General features: G+C 41.8%; 1 protein-coding gene across 2 annotated transcripts; it reads left to right on the top strand.

The window, feature by feature from the left end:
* The first annotated feature begins 1,552 nt into the window (after positions 1 to 1,552).
* On the top strand, positions 1,553 to 19,902 carry LOC112566633 (protocadherin Fat 3-like). 2 transcript variants are annotated; one of them, XM_025242904.1, is made up of 19 exons: positions 1,553 to 1,783; positions 2,079 to 2,343; positions 3,742 to 3,884; positions 4,151 to 4,361; positions 4,514 to 4,654; positions 7,253 to 7,503; positions 9,867 to 10,122; positions 10,449 to 10,579; positions 10,914 to 11,127; positions 11,571 to 11,714; positions 12,942 to 13,180; positions 13,896 to 14,097; positions 14,673 to 14,785; positions 15,833 to 16,037; positions 16,200 to 16,352; positions 16,927 to 17,205; positions 17,547 to 17,787; positions 18,301 to 18,504; positions 19,760 to 19,902. In XM_025242904.1, exons 1-17 carry the CDS (start codon positions 1,685 to 1,687, stop codon positions 17,678 to 17,680), a joined length of 3,180 nt encoding a protein of 1,059 aa, XP_025098689.1. In that variant the 5' UTR covers positions 1,553 to 1,684; the 3' UTR covers positions 17,681 to 17,787; positions 18,301 to 18,504; positions 19,760 to 19,902. The 2 variants fall into 2 exon arrangements, with proteins under 2 accessions (XP_025098689.1, XP_025098690.1); XM_025242905.1 differs by lacking the exon at positions 1,553 to 1,783 and having other exon boundaries at positions 2,212 to 2,343; positions 3,643 to 3,884.
* The last annotated feature ends 2,643 nt before the right edge of the window (positions 19,903 to 22,545 follow it).

Here is a 22,545-nt window from a genome sequence, read left to right as displayed (position 1 = left end):
ACCCGAGCTGGGTAAATCGGTTACCCCTTGTAGGTAGCTGCTGAAATCCCACATTCATGGCTTCTGGGTCTGCCTACCTCCCCCCTGTGTACTTGGCCACTTGTTCGCCGGGATCCTGCCGGTAAAATAATCTTGTAAAAATAGCAAACTTAGTTTCTTATCCAATCCAACAGAAATGTCGAGATCTTATCAATAAACCGGGCAAGCACGTAGAATTGTCAAACACAGTTTCTGTTCATTTTATAATCTGATATTAACAAGAACTTTAAAACTAAGCTGCCATGTTTTCCTTCCGATAGTTTTTCTCCCAACATTTTAAGGTTAGTCACTCCTTTGGTTTTTTTTTCCCGTAGGTCATTTTGTTTTCGAATAAAAACAAATAAAAATATTTGTTGTCTAGTACATGTATTTGTATGATGGGCGCCTAATGATCAGAGTGAGTAAACTAGACTTAATGCAATTTCCGGCTTATTTTTTTCCGATGTTTTAAATGTTCCCTTTAGTTTAAAGAAGCAGTCGCACTCTTTAAGTGTTTGTTACTTCCCGTTAAGCCAGTCGGTTAGTTAGCTTCACCTTCTCAGTGGCTTCTGAATTGAGATATATTTTGTATGTCGGCTCAATGTTGCTGATTGGTTCCCCAGTAAATCAGGACAATTGTACCCGTGGCTGAACTGTCGATGCTCGTGAATACGAACCACACGGTGAGGCTGGCAGTAACACCCAGCAGCACCAGCTGACCCAGAGTCCGATGTTGTGTACAGTTAGTCAATATAGTTGTCAATAATTAGAATGATATTCAATGGCCCAGTCCGCCTGCTCGGCTTCCTCTGATTTATGACACTCTTCATCCTTATTGTTTGTTCCCTGATTCCTCTTTGTGCCTTCTGTTTGTCTTTGATTACTTGCCTGCACGGTTGTTTTTCCTTCCGTCCTTCGTATTGTGTCCATGTCTCCTACTTGTCTTACACGCTGAGAGCAAACTCCATCATCATCATCATCAATCAATCAATCAATCAATCAATCAATCAATCAATCATCATCATCATCATCATCATCATCATCATCATCATCATCATCATCAATCAATCAATCATCATCATCATCAATCAATCAATCAATCAATCAATCAATCAATCAATCAATCATCATCAATCATCAATCATCATCATCATCAAGCGATCGCGACAAATAAGCGGTTAGTCTCTAGAAGTTAGGAAAGGAATTTGACGAGTGCAGTAAGTTAATACAAGTGTTGTTTGATACGATGACCCTGCGCATGCCATTGACTCTGTGGAATGTAACCCTGAGTCAAAGAAGGTGGTACATCGAAAGTTGCTTATAAAACCACAGTTCCAAGAGTTTGAGGCAGAACTAGACCCCAGTACCTTGGCTAGTTCTTAGTGAAAAATGAAAACCGTCCTGTTTGCCATGTTGATACCAATGTCCGTATTTTCGCTCTGAAGCTGTAGACAGGTATGTAATGAGATTTCATTCTCCAGTTTTATGTTGTTCATGGGTCTTAAGCTGGGACTTGGTTTTCCATCAGATTACATCGGCCCCAACTGCACGGTCCTGCGCAACATCAGCTTTCATGAGACAGACGCCAGCGGCACCTGCAGCAACGACACGGTTGTTTGCTCGCCCGTGTATTCAGGAGTCAGTTTGACATCTACTTACTCATCAGATGGACTTTTTGCTGCTAACTCATCGGATACACAACTCATCACTATGGACTCGTATTTGTGTTGTCGGCACTTTGGTGTACAAGGCCAGCCCGTACAATGTAAGCAAGTGGTTACACAGTCTTTGTACAATTTGGGGAGCAGTGTGAAAGTACATGCACTTGCCACCTAATGTCACAGGAAGTTTGAAAGCAGAAAAAAGATCTCTTATTCTTGTCGTACATTCTGTCAGAACTACTTAATCAGCAGTCAGAAGGGGGGATGGATGTTCAAAAGTTCTGAGTAGCAAGACACTGTTTAACACGAACATGTTTCACAGTTGGCTAACATTCTTCAGTCGTTATGTTTTCCTCTAGCCGTTCTTCTACTCCTTCTTTATTTCTTCTTCTTGTACAGCTTACTTTGGAAGTGTTCGAGAAGGGGCTGACTTCTGTAAGACTGTCGATAGACATTGTTGACGAGAATCAGGCGCCGTCCTTCCTAAGTAAGGAATATGTCTTCATGGTGGCTGAGGACACGCCGGCCATGACAGTGCTGGCGACGGTGGAGGTCATAGAGGGACCGGAAGTTGACAGTCAGACGGCAGACACAGACACCATCCTGGTGTGGGATCAGGACACATTCACCGACGCCTTTCGCTTTAAGCAGCTGGTTGTAACCGGTGAGTATCCAGTGTCACGTGCTGATGTGTGGCCGTTGTTGAGAGGACGTAGTACGTGATGAAGGGCAGAACGTCCTGGTGGTCCTAGCTGAAGTCCTCAACTGCTTGTCTCACACACACACATATATATATAGATAAGTATGGATGTTGGTATTGTGAGTTTGCGCACGGTGCAAATGGAAGGGAGGTAAAACTCATGGGGGTGTCTGTTGAGTGGCTGGTGGGGAGGGGAGTGACTGTGGAGTTCAGTAGTTAAATCTTAGCCTGTTACCCTGTGTCTATATGGAAACGCCTGTAGTCTGTAGGTGATGACAAAGATAAGCCAGAAAAACTACCTGTGAACTTTCAAACGACTGTATTCGTCTCAACGTGTTTCTCTTCAAACAATTTCCATCCCGTACCTCTGTATAAAGTAGCCAGGAAGACCTTACAAAAGCAGAATACTAACCTCACAAGATGGAGAACGAGAGAAAAAGAGGATTAAAAATGCTTTCTGTTTTCTTGTTCTACCTCCATCTGTAACGAAACAAAGAGAAAGCTGAGTGTGGTCTAGTGGCGAATTGAGTGCATTTGGCGATAGGATCATAACATGCTGCTGACAACAGGAGTAAAAACACTTGCTCAGTTAGTGGAAAACAAACTACAAGAGACATTAAAGGACTGAACCTACAAATTAACTACAAACACTAGGGACATTAACAGTGTAAAAATAACTAAATATTGAAGAGTATAATCTGTTTAATAAGAAGTAAGTTTAGTAATTCACGCTAATAAAATTGTATTCAGTATTCTGATGTCGTTTCCTGGAGGTACACAACTGTTGTCTTCAAGATGTCCTCACCAGTTCAGTCCACATACCTGGCAGCCTGAATCTGTTGTAAGAAGTGAAAGTAGAAATCGCTACAAAGTGTCATAAATACACTCAAACCCTAGGTTAGCTTACCATCCCTAAAATATGAAAAATATAAACATTGAACACTTTTAATGCATGTTGAAGTTAATGTGAACCTTGTGATTCCCACATTACAATAAACAGACTATCGAAGCATGTTTAGGGAGTTAATATCTTGGAGGCCATAAAGTCCAGGCGTGAGTTCAGCGCCATCTAGAAAGTGGAGGCAGCTCGTCCATCTCTCAGTCCACACACCACGAGACCTGTCAGGGTTTGTCCACCAGAGGACCTGGCTCTTTCTAAGGGCTGTGTCATTTCTGAACCTCTCCCTTATCTTTAGGTTTGGAGATGACTGAATTCTTGTATTTGCCTCCCCAGTTAACAAAAATTCTTTCTTAATGATTTAGGAGAATCACCAGGAGGATCGGGAAGATTAAAGACACAATAATTTAGAGCTGACAAAGAGTTTGATGAAGGTAAACCATCTTTGATCCTTGTATGAGCAGACTTCATGGTGCGGATGCCAGGCTCCAGTCTGTTTGACAAACGAAACATCAGTTGGTCGCCGGTACAACTGTCAGTCCTCAACAGAACCTTCTACCTCAGTACTACTCCAACCCCTGATGTCCAGTACAGACTTACACTAAAGGTAGAGTGTACTTTGTTCACCAGAGAGATTTTGACTGTTGCAAAGAGCGTGTCGGCTGTATGACATGCATATACTCTGAATACCCGTGATATACCCCTAATATACCCAGCTTCAGAGTAATACTAATATAGACCCTTTGAGAATAACTCGACACAGCATCAGAACAGCTACAATGTGGGAATGCTTATAACAGTAATCATCCTCTCCTCATCACAATGTCTGTGTAGGCAGCTAAGGCGAGTTCACAACCCTGACCCATGTTTCAGGCTGAAGACAGGTCAGGCTTGTTTGACACTGCCAACATCACATTCTACATTAACGACACCAACCAAGCTCCCACTTGCCACAACTACTCGGTCACCATGGACCTGGTGACACCGGTGGGGACAGAAGTAGTCACGGTCAGCTGTGCCGACAACGACACCACCCCCGAGTTTTCTGAACTCGTCTACCGTGGAAACATCGGGGGTAACAACGGTAGGTGCAATGACATGCGCAGTCCACACAAGTCCTCGCCTTCTCACCTCAAACCTCTCGCATTCTCGTGAAGCCAACCTTCTCAGCCAATCAGTTAATCTGTCAACTTGTAGGTATTTACATGATAAGACGACCAGTGGTGTTATTTGCAGACTACTTCTCCATGAATAGCACCGGAACAATAAGCCTGGCGAGAGCTCTGCCAGTGGGAGTGGTCAACACGACCTACTCTGTCCACGCGCAGGACGGCGGAGGGTTGAGCGGGACTGCTGTGGTGAACATTCGTATCAACAGTGAGTATGTTCCTTGTGTCTTTTTCTTGAGACATCCTGTGTCATATGTCTTTGATCGTAGTTTAATGACAATGACAAGTACAAAATGGGATTTTGCTAAAAAATACAGGTAGCATCCACGCCCACTACAACTCAGTATAATATTTATGTCCTTAAAGCATTCACGCTATAATTTGTGTCATCAAATCCCTCACATTATCACATTATAATTTTATATGACTAAATCTACAAATCTTCAACATGTAAACACGTGGACTATTTTGCTGACTAATAAATTTCCAGACGCACCTTTCGCTGTTTGACGAAGTCGTGTCTGTCTGTCTGTCTGTCTGTCTGTCTGTCTGTCTGTCTGTCTGTCTGTCTGTCTGTCTGTCGGAAACCTATTAGAGTCAGTTACATTCACAAAAGCCTCCCTCTGTTGCTATCAGTCTCTCTCCCTCTTGCTTTCGTCTTTCCTTCTTTTACTCACAGAGAAAGTGCATCTACATAAGAAAACAAAGACTGCAGAATAGCAGGACAATATGGATCACTCTTCTGTCATAGTGAACGCATAACAAGGAAGAATGAACACTTTGGCGAGAAGATAATTTGATTGGCGGCAGGTCACGTGGTGACTGGTTGCACCGTCGGCAGGCTGGTCCTTTCATCTTCCGCCGCTGCCCAACGCTCGGCAGTTGGGCGATGAACCGCGGCAGGCCGTCCTTTGTTCACCTGAACTAATCTAGAAACAGGCTTTAGAAGTTTTTGTGTCGGACCATTGCTCCCAGAGACAGTTACTTATATATTTGAGTTGACATTTTATGTATAATATTTATATGATGTAGAGCGAGGTCGGCTCGCCCAGTGGGCTGGAGAAGACTGCTTTCTGTTTGTCTCACCTGATGTGTCCTTCTATCAGTGGATTTCGCTTTGGTGTGTGTTTTACATGCCTGATACTAAGAGTTTGGATGTGGTGCCTTCTGTGTCCTTGGTTGCTGTTGGAGACATAACAGTCCAAAAAGCGAATCGAGAGGCTTCAGTTGATTAAGACCGGTGATGTGTGGATTATGGTGGATTATGATTATTGCTTACTTGCCCTGCAGTGCCAGTCATACTCAGTCTGTGGAATGTCATGTTTTATAGACAACATTTACTGCGGATGCTTCATGTAAATGTTGATGGGTGATCTGCAAATTGTTGTTTCCATGTGAATGTTATTCTTCTTTATCTTGGAGTACACAGTCCGCTAGGTGGCTGAGGGGGCAAACTGTCATTTTGTGTCGTCCATGGACCTTCATTGAGGTTTAATCTTTCCCTTAGTCCTGTCAGAATCCGTCGCTGTTTTTAAAGGCCTTTCCTCCCCCACCCTGCATATTGCATGAGGTGAAAGGTGAGGGTACTTCAGCATGAGTACAAAGGTAACGGAAGCCGCCTGTGCCTCCTTACCTTCCTACCCCCGGGGTCAAACCCTTCTTTCTTGTCATCAGCATGGATGGCACTTTAAAAAGGTCATAACATGGAACAAAATTTTGAATGACTGATGGAAGGGATGGGAGATGAAAAGAATGAACTTGTAAGAATGATGAAAGATTACAGGAAGACAGTTCAAACAATCGTGACTCCCACACGTGCATAAGAAAAATGATTTGCGTGCGGTGACAACAGTTGCAGGCGGCCAGTTTCAAACAAACAAACAAACAAACAAACAAACAAACAAACAAACAAACAAACAAACAAACAAACAAACAAACAAACTTGGGAACATTTGTATGCAAGTAAAAAGGCAGCGAGGGAAGTCATCATGCCTGAAAAGTACAGGTTCAAACACTGATGGTTAAAAGGAAAAAAAAAGCCAGATATTGAAGGAAAATCAGACAAAAGCACAGTTTGAATCTTTGAATGTTGTTTCCATGGGCGGAACTAGTGTAAAACATGAAAACTGAAAGCTGAAACATGAAAACTGAAAGTCCCGAAACGAACGAGAAATCATTGAGATGAAACAAAGTGCGTGGTATTTGACTTTTTCAGGCCAGATGAGAAAATGTCTAAGAAAACTGTGTCTCGGGTTATATTTTACTTAAAATTAAAGTATTATTTCTTTAATGTGTAACAAATCAAATACAAGTGACAGACGACTAGTAAATAGTTGGGTATGCACGTTATGAAAAGGTCCTCCAACGCTTCTTATAACAGGTTTCCAGGTCCTTAAAGTGTTCTTATTTTCAGTGTCATACCTGTGAGAACTGTGGGTGAGGAGCTAAACAGCGATGAAGCATCCTCCTACATTGTTCTCTGTTGATGTAACAACCTGTCGCTGGATTTTGATGCTTTGACATGCAAATGATCATTAGGGACAGGTAGCAGGAGAAAAGACATGGCCTGCTTGGTGGATTTAAATAGTCGTCGAGAACTGAAATAATCGTCCATACAGCCAGCAGCCTGCCCAGTCACAGACGCTGTTAGTGGCTTTCTAGAAGTTTCTGTATGGCCCAGTAGTAGGGGGACATAAGCTACGAACTGTAAGGTATGGTGCGTGCGGCCAGACCAACAAAGGCCGATGATCCTTTATACATTTAACACAGTAGTCCACTTTTCTGATAAGTTTTGCCTACATTTTAGGCAACTACCCACCGAGATGTAACATCAGCCAGGCCATAGCTACGTTCCGAGAAACGGACCCAGCAGGTACCTGCAGCCAACAAGTCACGTGCCAAGATTCCGCCAATAGGAGCCTGCCTCTCAACGTCAGTGTCGCTGGTGGTCTTGGCCAGAGACCGATGGTGGTCAACACAACACAGCTGGCGACTGATGGTCTTGCTCTCAGTCTCTGTATTATGCAAGATGGTTCGAATGCTGTGGAAAATTTTTCCGTGAGTATGCATTATAAACTTTGTCAAGTATAGCCATCTGGGAAAATTAACCTCAGCATTGCATTTTTCTCTTCCTCTTCCAGATCGATAAACTTCCATCTTCGAAATCGTAATGAGATCTTCTTTAAGTGATTATTAGATTGTTATGGTGCGACTTTATCCTTTGTGTTTTAGAAATAGATGCAGAATGACCGAAATGAAGAACCCAATGCCTTTGACATATTTAAAAAATCCTGTGATTTTTCTGGCTTGATAGCTCTTGTTGGTGAGTAAAGTACATGCAGCAGAATAGAATTCCTTTACAAACTGATGCTCAAGAAATTCGTTCATTCTTGGGAATGAATTTTGTACTGGGATATCATGTGGTTCCATCCTAGAGGGACTACTAGTCCACTGAACCTGACCTGCAGGTTTCATGTGTTGCTAATGCGATGCTTCAGAGTCGCTTTGAAGTAGTTTTCAATAATGCCTTACACTTTGCAAACGATGAAATGCTTTTGAGAACAGATCCCTTCAGTCGATGCTTTCAAAATGTACGAAACCCAAACAAACACTAATCAGTTGATCAACTCTTGATGAAATTCAAGAGGCACAACATAGTGAAGTAATACATAAACCCAATAAAACAGGAATTCAACATGTGGTGCAGGCCTGATTCCAAGACCATGAAAAGAATTCTACTTGTACACAGGGAAAAACTGAAACTGAATGTGACTAGGACAGGGAGTGGCTGCTATGCTGACTAAACCACTTCAGCATTGGTGTTATGAGGTTTACATTTATAACTTCTCCAATTCACCATTGCTTCAAATAAAGTCACAAGACAAGGAAATATACCTGTATGGAACTGTGGGTATTGACAGGTAACATCATATGCAGAAAAAGTCTTCAGAAAGACAAAGCTATGAAACATGGAGAAAGCCCCATGTTGTCCCTGTGTCCCCTGTGTCAAGTGAATGGACAACAGAGCTGTCCCCTTTCCTTACATTGTGCCCACAGCCTGCAACACATTTCTGGGTGGCATCGATCTCAGGGATCAGAAAAAGATTACATATGAAGTTGGTCAAAGGTCAAAGGTCAAAGATGAAGAACTACTTTCGAATGTTATTCGATTTGTTGGACATAGCGGTGAGCAACGTTTATTGTGTGTAAACCTATATGAATTAGGAATTCGATCCTCCATAAAAGGACAGCTTCAGTACAGACACATGATAGGAAGAGTGCTCATTAGAGTATACACCAACAGGAAAAGAAGTATTCCATCAGGACCTGTTGGAAGCAGAAAGAAGGTCGTGCCAATCCCACGACCTGAGCAGAAGTCGGTCAAAGAAGAAAACCTCAAGAGGTCAATGTGCAAAGGTCAATATTGAAAGCAGGACTGACAATGTGTGCGACCTTCTGTACAGGCCTGTATGTGTGTTGGCCTGTGCTACACAACATCACTGATTTGACAAGTACCATTCATCAATTACATTACATACATAAAAGATGAATCTTTGTTCTCATCACAGTGCATCATTTCTGATGTTCCGTAACAACAGTACAACATGTGATCACTATAGGGATAAAAATATTGATAGAACCCATACCTCGCATTATTTCAGGCACTTTTTCCTTGCCGACATAGGGATGTACTTGCTGCATCTAGAGAACTATGAGGAATATCAGTTTCCAACAAACAGTTTTGGAATCTACAGGTCCTTTTATCCCTAAATATGTCAAAATAACTAAAATATCTGCTAACAATCCTTACGGTTGTCAAAGGGTTAACCCCTTGTTTTGAACCAATATAAAACTATATCAACACTGAACTCTAAATAAAATACAAACTGAAAGTAAAATGATGCTTTCTTTTTCTAAATGTTTTCTTCTGGACCAGTAGACGAAGTCTTAAGACGATGTACTAAATCACACTGAATGTTGAAATAATTCCAATATTAAATCACTGAATGTTGAAATAATTCCAATATTAAATCACACTGAATGTTGAAATAATTCCAACTATTAATGATGTATGAAAGATACGTATTGCTTGAGGTCCTGTGCAAGGTGGTGCAGTTGACAAATACCACTTGCCAGCCGACCACACAATATTCTGCTCACGTTTGCCTTAATTAATTAAAACAACAAATGGAGATGACCCTGTAGCAAGGTACAACAACACTAAAAACTTGCACTTACCTCTATGAAAGGAGCTTCTAAGACATCTTTTTTACATTTTGTTGATTAGTTTATATGTTAGTGTAATTACGGTTTTTGTTTTTTGCTTGCTTTCTTTCTTTCTTCCTTTGTGCATGCTTTATAAATCCATGCTCTCTTCACTTCTGGTCACTCCATGTTTCTTGTCCTATTGTTTCCTCCAGGTTCAGGTGGATGTGTCCAGTTTGCTGGGAGTCGTGTCCGTGAAGTGGAATGTCAGCATCAGGGATGTCAACCAGGCCCCCTACTTCCGGCGCTCCGCCTACCGGTTGGCTGTCATGGAAAACGTGGCGGTGGGCGAGTCGCTGGCAGTCGTGCGGGTGGCTACCAACATCAGTGACACAGGAAGTGACGCAGATATCGTCGCCTATGACCCTGATCTGCTTACAGACGATTTCAAGATCCAAAATATAAGTTTGGGTAAGTACCCGACTGTCACAGCTACTCGTGACGACAGCAGCGGTTATACAACGACAACAACTCTTGTACACAGCAGCAGGTTATACGACGACAACAACTCTTGTACACAGCAGCGGTTATACGACGACGACAACTCTTGTACACAGCAGCAGGGAGTCGGGCGGCACAGAACAGCAAAGATGTTTCACAAATACTAAAAACACTACACAGGAAAGGATTTTGGTTATAAGTGGAGACAACGTTTGTGTTTTATTTTACCTTTAATGATTTCAGAACATGAAGAGCAATTTACGAAATGATTAAAAAGATTTTTTTTCTATTTTCAGATTTGAAAGTAGAATATCTGAACGGCACGCACCTGGAGAACCTCAGCCCGGCACCACTTCGACTCGTCAACTCTTCCTTACGAGTGGTGGCACCTCTAAGGGCTGACTTCGTCTATCAGCTCACATTTACAGTATGTACATCCATCTTTCTGTAACATCTTTTGTATAAAAGGTATTTATTTATTTATTTATTTATTTATTTTAGATGAGACCATTATAAACATTCGATCATTCTCTTGAAGAATGCAGGTGACTCTTAATGAGAACCTTTGTGATCCGCTTCATTTATGTTTATTTTTTAGTTAGCAGACAACGATCACGAAAACAAAATACAGAAGTAAATATGCAATGAAGGACTTATTATTTTAGTTAATTGCGTGTTTATGCAGTTTAGCCCTTGAATAGCCATGTCGATGTCCTAGTTTCCCTGACTTTTTGCATTCTTGCATCTTTATTTGTTTTCAGGCTCAAGATGGTGAAGGGTTGACTGGAAATGTCACATTGACTATCACAATCAACGACACTAACCAACCCCCAGAATGTCACCCGGATAGTGTTTTGACTGTTGACCTGAAGACGTCTGTGTCAACAAAAGTTTACACCATTCAGTGCTCCGATCCCGATGTCGACCCCAAGTTTCATTCTCTGACTTTTGGTCTTCACACAGAACTAAACTACAGTAAGTCTTTCATTTCCATTCAGTTTTCCCTTCTCTCATGTCTGGCAGTGGAACTAGAGTTTAAATGCAGAGTTTCCTTCCATGCTTGATATCTGAATATTTTGTATTCCTCTCTGTCTTCCTTCGCGTCTTCGTAGGTACTTTCTTCCATCAATGGAGCTACTTTACCGAAGATCTGACCACAAGTGTGGCTCACAGTTCTCATACACTCGTGAGGCCATGATCATTACAAATGTGCACAAACACTGGACATGAACAAGTGCAATTTATATCTTCTAGTTACCGTCATTCATAGCGAACTTGGAGCAACTGAAGAACGCTTTACATTTGTTGACTGTTACACGTGTCATGTAACTAGGTAAACAATCAGTTATAAATAAATAAATAAATAAAAGTTACCAGTCCAATTTCTACACTGTAGCTTTAATAACCGTTTCCTGTAGCTTTCTTCAACGTCACTGCTGCCACTGGTGACGTCATGTTGGTGAAGCCGGTCCCTCGCACTGCGCGAGACTTGCACGTGAAGGTGTTTGCATCAGATGGAGGAGGTCTTACAGCCAACACCACTCTCAACTTTACTGTATCAGGTACTTTGTTGTATCGGGTACTTTGTTGTATCGGGTACTTTACTGTACAAGATACTTTGTTGTATCGGGTACTTTACTGTATCAGGTACTTTGTTTACTATATAAGGTACTTTACTGTATCAGGTACTTTACTATATAAGGTACTTTACTGTATCAGGTACTTTACTGTATCAGGTACTTTACTATATAAGGTACTTTGCTGTATCGGGTACTTTACTGTATCAGGTACTTTGCAGTATCGGGTACTTTACTGTATCAGGTACTTTGCTATATCAGGTACTTTGCTGTATCGAGTACTTTTCTGTATCGGGTACTTTACTGTATCGGGTACTTTTACTCGGGTACTTTACTGTGTATCAGGTACTTTATCTGTATCGGGTACTTTACTGTATCAGGTACTTTGCTGTATCGGGTTACTTTACTGTACATACTCAGTATCGGGTACTTTACTGTATCAGGTACTTTGCTAGTATCAGGTACTTTGCTGTATCGGGTACTTTACTGTATCAGGTACTTTGTTGTATCGGGTACTTTACTGTACAGGTACTTTGCTGTATCGGGTACTTTACTGTATCAACTTTGCACAGTAGCTACCTGTATCAGCCTACTTTGTGACTTTACCATGTCTTTACACTGATCACATGTTAGCTACTTACTGTATCAGGTAGTATCTACTTGTTGCTGTATCAGGACTATTTGCTGGAGTGCTAGCAGACACATTTTGCAGCCTGACCTTTAGCGCGAGACTAAAGTATAAATTCGCTTTTGAGTCAACTACCATCGAAATGAAGAGCAGACGATGCGAACTTTCCTGCTGACGGAGGTACAAAAGCTTGTATGGTGTGTTATGGTTTCAGTTTATAAGCTCTAAGTTGTGGGAAGTCGAGAACTTAAGCGCAAAAAGCCAACAACAAAATTAACTAACAAGTTTATTGCAGGTCTTATTTATTGTTGAGTTTAAGAATGGTATCGCGGTGCCAGATATGAAACTACTCAGTGGCTTGTCGAGCCGACACCTAGGACAACAGTCCAGTCCATGCTTTGGTCCATTCCATGGCAAACTGCTTGAAAACGGTGGTTTACTCTGGATTTTGTGTGTCTTGAGTTAGTAAATGTTCGTGCAGAAAAAGGGGAAAACAGAATTAGTTTTTAAAAACTTTTCTTGCTTCTCTCTCTCCAAACCATTACAAGCTGGTGTGTTCAGACATTACCACATCTTGTCCTCAGGTAACTACTCGCCAGTGTGCAGCCCCGTCTACGTGCCTCCAGACACCGAGTGGACACACGGGAGGTGCTTCAGGGTGGAGCCCCACTGCTCAGATCCCTCCACACCTGATGGAGACCTCTCTTTCCTCAAGTATAATTTTTCTGGAAACTTCCTCAACGCCTTTACCGTCAACAAGTCATTGGAGAACGGAACGTACGCAGAGTTCTGCTACACGATGTACACTAACGGTAGCTTCCAGGTGAGGGCAGTAAATGCACGTGTTCCTTAAGGACTTTTCATATGTATACTAATGGTAGCTTCCAGGTAAGGGTAATGCACGTGCTCCTAACGGACTTTTCACGGTTATATTTTGAATGTATGAGTATTAACGAGGTGGACTGAGCTCCCGATGTCTCTGCTTCTTCATCTGTTGCTCACACGATTCCTTTCATAGGGACAGCGCTTTTTCGCTATCTTGTCTGAAAAAAAAACTTTTTTCATTTTAAATATACCTCCGACTGCTGCATCATTCCACAAGTTGCTATTAACTCTCTGTGTGTGTGTGTGTGCGCTTGTGTGTGTTTGTGTGTGTGTGTGTGTGTGTGTGCGTGTAAGGTCGTGAACTCATCAATCTGGGAGAAGCATGTGTGTAAGTAGTATTCACATGATAATTGAAATCTTTGAGAGTACGGAGTCCGTCTGGAACAAGTATTTTGTGTTGTCATCAGCACCTGACCAACCGAAGGCGAGTGCCTCATGACTTGTGTACCTGATTACAATATGAACTCCTGAGTGTGTACCTTATTACATGTTGTACTAATGGTGGAAACCTGCTTACATACTGTACAATGTGGAACACCTCCCAGTGTACCTCACTACATGTTGTACTAATGGTGCAAACCTCGTGGTGTTTGTACATAATAAGTGTTTATAAAATAGGACATCTCATAATGAACTGTATGCTGGTGGTGCAGATGGATCTGAGAGTGGACAATGGACTGGGGACATACTTGTGGAACTATGTGGTGACAGTGATGTACCTCAGGGCTGCCCCCAGGTTTACTGAGACTGTTTACACTGGCTTTGTGAATGAGTCAGCTGCTGTTGGCCTCATCGTGCTGATGGTGCGGGCCACCGTCAACGGGACTAAAGGTGGTGTGGTCTACACCTTACTGGGTCAGTATTTTGGTTGTTACAATGTGTACAATATTGTACAATATGTACCTTACATGTTACACTGTGGTCTACACCTTACTGGGTCAGTATTTTGGTTGTTACAATGTGTACAATACTGTACAATATGTAATTTACTACATGTTACACTGTGGTCTACACCCTACTAGGTCAGTACTTTGCTTGTTACAATGTTTACAATACTGTACAATATGGAAACACTTCATAGTGTACCTTACTACACGTTACTTTGCTTGTTACAATGTGTGAGTCTGACTTCAGCAAAGGGAACACACGTTTGTACATGACCATGGGCTATCAGCAATATATATTAAATTATAGCATGCAATCATCGTCAACATTACTTTTATATAAGATTTTCAGAGATATCACTTTTTCTCGCAGTCAACTCTAAGAATTTCGGGATAAACGTTGATAAAGGCGGATGAAATTCTTGTTTATGTAAAATACTTGGCTGATCTGTGGACTTCCGTCAAGAAAAAGGAGAAACGTAATCCAGCAAAGTTGAAATGTCAGATGTGAAACAATATCTGGATATTTTATTTTTTTTTTACCAGATGATGGTGGAGACTTTGGACTGTTTTTTAAAGTAGACAACCAGACAGGTGACATCCGGGTACTGGCTGACCTTGTGACTAGAGTGGCGACAACACTCAGTGGCCATATAACGGTCAGCTCATATATATTTATATATCCTCATTTATTTATATTTATATGTCATTTGTGGACAGACAACATGGTGCTAAACTGGTTTTTCACAGCAATATTGTGTATATGGTCCGAAAATATCTTGTTCGCGGAGAAATCTCCAAATTTAATTCTTTCTTTTGTTTGGTAAGCAAATTTCTGCTTAGTGATATTAGAGATCCTTTCTACATTAATATTATATATACAGTGTATAGTGATGATAGTGATATTAGAGATCCTTTCTACATTAATATTATATATATACACAGTGTATAGTGATGAAAGTGATATTAGAGATCCTTTCTACATTAATATTATATATATACACAGTGTATAGTGATGAAAGTGATATTAGAGATCCTTTCTACATTAATATTATATATACAGTGTATAGTGATGATAGTGATATTAGAGATCCTTTCTACATTAATATTATATATACAGTGTATAGTGATGATAGTGATATTAGAGATCCTTTCTACATTAATATTATATATACAATGTATAGTGATGATAGTGATATTAGAGATCCTTTCTACATTAATATTATATATATATGTACACACAGTGTATAGTGATGAAAGTGATATTAGAGATCCTTTCTACATTAATATTATATATACAGTGTATAGTGATGAAAGTGATATTAGAGATCCTTTCTACATTAATATTATATATACACAGTGTATAGTGATGAAAGTGATATTAGAGATCCTTTCTACATTAATATTATATATACAGTGTATAGTGATGAAAGTGATATTAGAGATCCTTTCTACATTAATATTATATATATACACAGTGTATAGTGATGATAGTGATATTAGAGATCCTTTCTACATTAATATTATATATACAGTGTATAGTGATGATAGTGATATTAGAGATCCTTTCTACATTAATATCATATATATATATTTTCATATACAATGTATATTTTTGCACGTATATATGACTGGAAGGTTCACACAGTCGTGTGTGTGTGTGTCTGTGCTCTTCTAGTCCCAAATGAACTGTTTACATGTCACAGGCGGAAGATCAGACGACAGGGTTGAACACAACAGCAGTGATACATGTGAAGGTAGAAGATGTCAACCAGCCCCCAGTCTGCAACTCCAGCAGAGTTTCCAGTGTAGTTCCATGGAATGTCGCCCCGCAGCAGGTCATCGCTCGGGTGGCATGCTGGGACCCTGACCCCACGCCTTCTTTTTCCAACATCACTTATCTTATTGTTGGTGAGTTTTGCTTATGAACACAAGAAAGAAAGACAGGGTTCTCACTCAAAAGTTTCATAGCCAAAAGTCTTTAAAAATGAATGAGTGCAGAAGTGAACATATTCATCCTGAAGCTAAGGCTGTGGTCGGTGACAAACATCCTCTAAGTGTCGCTTGTTTCAGGAGATGGAGTGTGGGACATCAACAGCACCAGCGGGGATGTCTTTGTCAAAGCTCGCAGTCTTCTCCTTCCAGAAAAGTCGACATTTGCCTTCAATGTAACCGTCACGGACGGCGCCTACAACATCACTGTTCTGCTCAACATCGTCGTCAACAGTCAGTGAACACCACACGGCCTCTTGCTGCTGAACTTGTTTGAAAACAGAAGCTAGTAACAAGCACAGTGATTGTAGAAACATTTAATTAAGTTTTGATTGACTGAACTCGTGTGAACGGCTCTCACCTCTTTCTCTCTCACACACACATACATACTCACACACATATATATATATACACACACACATATAAAGAGTTTATAAAGCCCAGATACCTTCAAAAAGTATAGTGTCAGATGATGTGTCTGGTATTTAAATGTGATTATTAATAACGGTTACTGGCTTCATTTGACCAGTCTGTCCAAGTGTGTCCACACTCCACTCTATCCATCACTTACTCCTGTCTCTGACATCTTGTAACAACTGACGAGGAGTGTATCAGAAGCAAGCTGTCCTTTCTGAGGCCTTTCATGCCTATGTCATCGACCCTTGATTATTGTTGACCTGCTGCACGATTGACACAAAACGATAACATGCATATTTTACTGCTAATATTTACAGAGGCCCCTGGAGAAATCCACCATTTTGGGGAGTGAGATCCACCCGTTTCATTGTTGACTTTGTTATGTCTAAAGGAACAGCGCCCAGTCCTAATGTCACAGTGACCAGAGTTGACCCCACCAGTGCATCTGTTGCTTGGACCTTTGACCCGGTGTACGAAGGCGTCATCCAGATGTTGATAGTGGAGACTGCGCATGTGAACGGCACTCACGTGCAACGAGCTGCACGACCCCCCTCTGCTAGGGATTATGTTGTAGAACAGTTGACCCCGCTACAGACATATATAATTGTGGTGGTTGTCGTAGGCATGGATACAAACAGCTCATCGAATTCTCGGCAGTTCACTACACAGCGTGAGTGTGTGACTGTACAGTTGTCAGGGTTGTCGTCTGTGTGATTGTCTCTCCACATTGGTGGCCAGGTTTTTTTTGCTGATCCTTAAGATAGTTGTATGTCAAAGAGCGCGGAGGGATATTTGCTAATGTATGACTGTGTAAGTAGGTGTAATACCCCGTTATCTCGAGTTCTACTGAGTGTCAGAGTTAGCAAGCTCGAGGCCTCTGTTGACTTCTCACCGTCAGGTCTCGACTAGTGCGTGTAGGAAACTTGTTTTTCTAAAAAAATATTTTGTTAGCATATTCCATTGTTTGTGAAGTCGGATGGTGGTAACAAGACATCTGATTTTTTTCTGTAGAAGCGATTATCGCAGACAGCAAGCTCACCTTCACTGAGGGTTTGATCATCGAGAACGACAACGTGACACTCACGTGCACAGCGCGGACCCCCGGGTCAACAGCACCGTCTTCCGGTGGTCACGTGAGGGGGTAGAACTGCAGAACTCGTCTTCTAACCACCTCAGGGTAACCACCTCCAGCAGGGCCCATTTCAGTTTACGAGTCAGTTGGTCATTACTGGTATCCGGCAAACCGAGAAAGGTATGAGTTCATTGCTTTACTACGCTAATTGCATTATTTACAATAATATACCTGAAAGGTCAAGGTAAGTTCGACATGATCTGCGCTCAGTTAGCACAAACTGTTTTCTAAATAAGCGGGTCTGGAACACAACAAGGAGACAAGGCGCCCTAAATGTACCGACTGACAACGATGCTTCAGATTTTATTGTCAGTAATCGATTCTTTTGCAAATAAAACATTTGAGTGGAACACATTCAAAATGTCAGAACCCAACCGTTAACCATAACTGTTAAAACACACACACCAGTAGCAGTAAGGGTCTTCTCAACTGCTCAAAGATGGTGTCGACAGCGAAGAGTTTTTCTGAACTTGGACTTTGCCAGAAAACCTTCAAATATTGAAAAACAAAGTGTTTGATATCGTCAAGCACTCGTCTATGAAGAAAGCCTCGTGATACTGAGTGTAAACATGTTTACTACAACTAATGCCTCACTTACTCTCTCACGTGAAACATTTCTGCCTTTTCTTTCAGGATCGTTTTCCTGTGAGGTGTCTAACTCTTTTGCCAAAGAGACTCTGAACATTTCTCTCGGGGTGGTATCCGCCATATCAGCCACTCTGTCCGCCAGCACACAGCTGGTTGATCTCGGCAGTGACGTCAACTTCACGTGCTCTAGAAGCGCCGACTACACGGATGACTGGACGGCTCAGCTGTCATGTAGCAATTCCACCAATGGTGGGTACATCTCGGGAAGCCATGTACCCTTGGATATTGGTACAGGAGCCTTGTGGGTAGGAGATGCTCATTGACAGCCGTAGTACTTTATATACATTTGTTTCCGTTAACATGTAGACTTCCAACAATATTAGCGCTGTACATAGCAGTGTGTACAGGCCACAACTTATTCAATCTAACGGACATGAGTACACAGGGTAACAGACATTAGTACACAGGGCAATAGACATTAGCACACAGGGTAATGGACATGAGTACACAGGGTAATGGACATTAGTACACAGGGAAATAGACATTAAAACACAGGCTACACAGGGTAACAGACATAAGTACACAGGGTAATAGACATGAGTACACAGGGTAATGGACATTAGTACACAGGGTAACACATAGTACACAGGGTAATAGACATTAGTACACAGGCTAACATACATTAGTACACAGGGTAACAGACATAAGTACACAGGGTAACGGACATGAGTACAAGGCTAACAGACATGAATACACAGGGTAACAGACATGAGTACACAGGGTAACGGACATGAGTACACAGGGTAACAGACATTATATACAGGCTAACATACATTAGTACACAGGGTAACAGACATAAGTACACAGGGTAACGGACATGAGTACAAGGCTAACAGACATGAATACACAGGGTAACAGACATGAGTACACAGGGTAACGGACATGAGTACACAGGGTAACAGACATTATATACAGGGTACTAGACATGAGTACAAGGCTAACATACATTAGTACACAAGCTAACATACATTAGTACACAGGCATCAGTACATCATAAAAGAGGTATAACGCATCTCGCCAGAGAGTATCAATGTTTGGAGATATAAAAAAGCAGAGAAGGTGAAAGACGTGGATTTGACTTCTACCAGTGTCCCACACTCGGAAGCTTATTTTATCTTCTCGGGAAAACGAGCTCAGGTGTATCACAGGTGTGGAGCAGATAACTAGCCCCGACACGGACACATTAGTGTATTCAGTTATACGGGTAGAATTCAGTCTTCAAGTTCATCCAGCTGGTCTGGTTATAGCAGCAGCAGCAGCAACAACAACAACAACAACAACAACAACAACAACATGAACTAATATTGTCCAACCTTGCCAAGCTTTATATTTAGTTTTAATCCACTATTGTAAGGTGCACAGACCTGTAACAGGTCAAGGTGTATGTAATAAGAACTGTACCAACAGTAAGTGCTTGAAGTCTCACCTGTGACTTTGTGTTTAGCTACTAAGTCGGTGCCCAGGACAGAGACTAAGGTGACCTTCCTCAGCATCAATGTGTCAAAACCTTTTCATGCACATGCAGGGCTACGGACAGCCATGGCTTCGATACGAGTAACGAGGAGACAATCTTTGTCAAATCTCAAGGTAGGAGCAAGAAATGTCACATTTCTGGGCGATGTAATCGGATACCATTCATTAATACACTAGCAGAAAACCTTATTTTGTTTTAAAAATCTACAAGCATGGCAAGAATTGAAGACAGGATTGCTGTGTAATATAACAAATAAAAATAATGGAAAGAACGCCAAAGGTAACGCGCATACAGACGCTGAACAATGAAATATTTTTCTGCTGTTTTGTTTTCAATTCTTTGAGAATGTAGTCAGGTTTATGATGCTTCTGTGTAGAAAAACCAATATGTCCACAAGAGGGCGATTGGCCAGCAGCTCAGCTGGAGCAACTGTGTCGGCTGAGTGCACGAACTCAAATGGTGAGTGGTTGTTTGCTGTCAGCTAGTTACAAACATGTCGGGAGGAGGATAACCATGCATCAGCCACAGAGAAAGTAGGTAGTGAGACAGACTGATTGACGGAATGGATAGACAGACTTGGAAGACAAGATACCAGGGCAATAGTACAAATGGTCAGAATGTTTAGCTGCTTGACTGCTCTCACTCTAAACTGAATCATTCACAACAGGAAGGATGCGACGCACGTGCACAGAGACAGGCAGGTGGGAGACGGTGGACACCAGGGAGTGTGTGAATCCTTATCTTCAGAAGCTGAATAGCACAGTAAGCAGCAGCTGCTGTCACAATCCCTGTCCCCTTTGCACTATAAGCACTTAGTTCATGGAAGTAGATGATGTTTAGGATTATTTGCAGCTGTAGCTATTCCACGTGTACACTGCTGATGTCTACACAACCACCCAAAGTATTCAAAGTGTGTTTTCTGAGTTTGTTTAGTCAACACTGCTGGTGTTATTGTGAAGTCGGTGTCTCGTATTTACTGCACTTAACGAACACGACTCACCGACTATTTTCCACTTGATCTTGCTGTGGCTGACACCACCTTACCATTAAGATGGCTCCCACGTGGCTGACCCTTGACCTGCTGTACGTGTGTCAGTTAAGAGACATGCTGGACGGGGTGTTGGTCCTCAACGTGTCGGACATCGTGCACACACTGGCCAACAGCACGCAGGCCAGCGAGCAGCTGAGTCAGGGGGATGTCACACTGACTGTGTATGTCATGCAGCAGGTCATCGACACCATCAAGCTGGACCAGGGCCTGGATGGCGGCCAGCTGCAGGTCAGAACGAATTCAGCTTTTGTCAAAGATTACTCAGTTATTTTTTGACACGTGGCATAAAAATAGATAAGATATGACTTTATTCATCCCGAAAGGCAATTAGTAGCAAATCTATAAAAAGTACAGGTTAGAACCACACAGCACAACATCAACAATTAATAATGCCAGCCATAGTCATAACTACCACTCTAGCACATCATGAGGCATCTTTAGGATTTATGAATGAACTCTAGCACATCATGAGGTATCTTTAGGATTTATGAATGAACTGTAGAACATCATGAGGCATCTTTAGGATTTATGAATGAACTGTAGACCATCATGAGGTATCGTTACGATTGACGATTTTTGTTTTAATCTGCCGCTACTGGAAGGGTCCATGCATCAAGGTGTTTTGTTTCTCATTCCACAAAATACATAGTATATACATGACTGCTGACAGGAAAGCATGTTCGCTAAGAGTTTGTTGGACTCAGTGCATCATGGATGTGTTGCAGAGCTTTGCGGAAACTGCAGACAACGTGATGCAGGCGTCGCCCGACGTGTGGAGCCAACTGGAGGTGAGTGGCGATGACAAGGTTGAAGTGAGTGAGGAAAACAAGCATGATAGTAAGTGGCTTTGACAGAGCTCAGAGTGTGTCGATAACAAAGTAGATGAGTGACGATTTCTCACATGATGGTCTTTCTGTCCTCTCGTGCAGTCGCAGGCGTTCAATCTGTTGCGGGCGATGGACATGGTGGGCCACGCGGCTGCAGGTCATCTGGACAACACCACAGAAACGACCACACATATCAACACTAGCAATATAAGTAAGATTGTTGCCTCAACTTTAATTAATTTCAGCAATCAAAGAAGAAGTAGTAGCGTCTAAACTGGACAGGACTGGCCCTCTTTGATGTTAAAACTACAGCTGATGCGGTGAGACGAATAGGATTCGATGAAACCACCTGAGTATCACAGAACATGTACCCCAACTATCGTGTGATTGGTCCATCACAATAATTTACCCTTTCTTTGAAGTGCAGTTGTCCGTGCTGTAGCCTTAGTTGCTGACACGGTGTAAAACTGAAGCAAGCAATCATCATAATAAACGTGGTCTCGCTAATTATGCTTGTCATTGCAAGCTTGTCCCATGTGTCTTCGAGACATCTTGACACGTGATCACCTGTTGCTATTAGTAACACACACGGGGCCTTTATTCTCCACGTATTTGCAAATATGTTTAAACCAAAAGGAGGCCTTGGACATAAGTGTGAACTGTTCTTATAACAAAGTATTTTTAGAATCTTTCGTGGAATTAAACTTTGCTACTGAGTGTGACGTGTGTTTAATGTTGTGACTATATTGCGATAAGGAAGACAACTCATGATACAATATTGTCCTGGAAGTGCTGTTTACATTGTTGTGTTTTGTGTGTAGTGCTACAGGTGGGGAGGACGTCGTCAAACATCTCGTTTCCTGACAAAAGCAACCCCC

Source organism: Pomacea canaliculata, linkage group LG6 (assembly GCF_003073045.1).
Source record: "Pomacea canaliculata isolate SZHN2017 linkage group LG6, ASM307304v1, whole genome shotgun sequence".
NCBI classification, from domain to species: Eukaryota; Metazoa; Mollusca; class Gastropoda; order Architaenioglossa; family Ampullariidae; genus Pomacea; species Pomacea canaliculata.
Note: the sequence above shows the minus strand (reverse complement) of the source record. Positions and strands in the feature narration are given on the sequence as shown.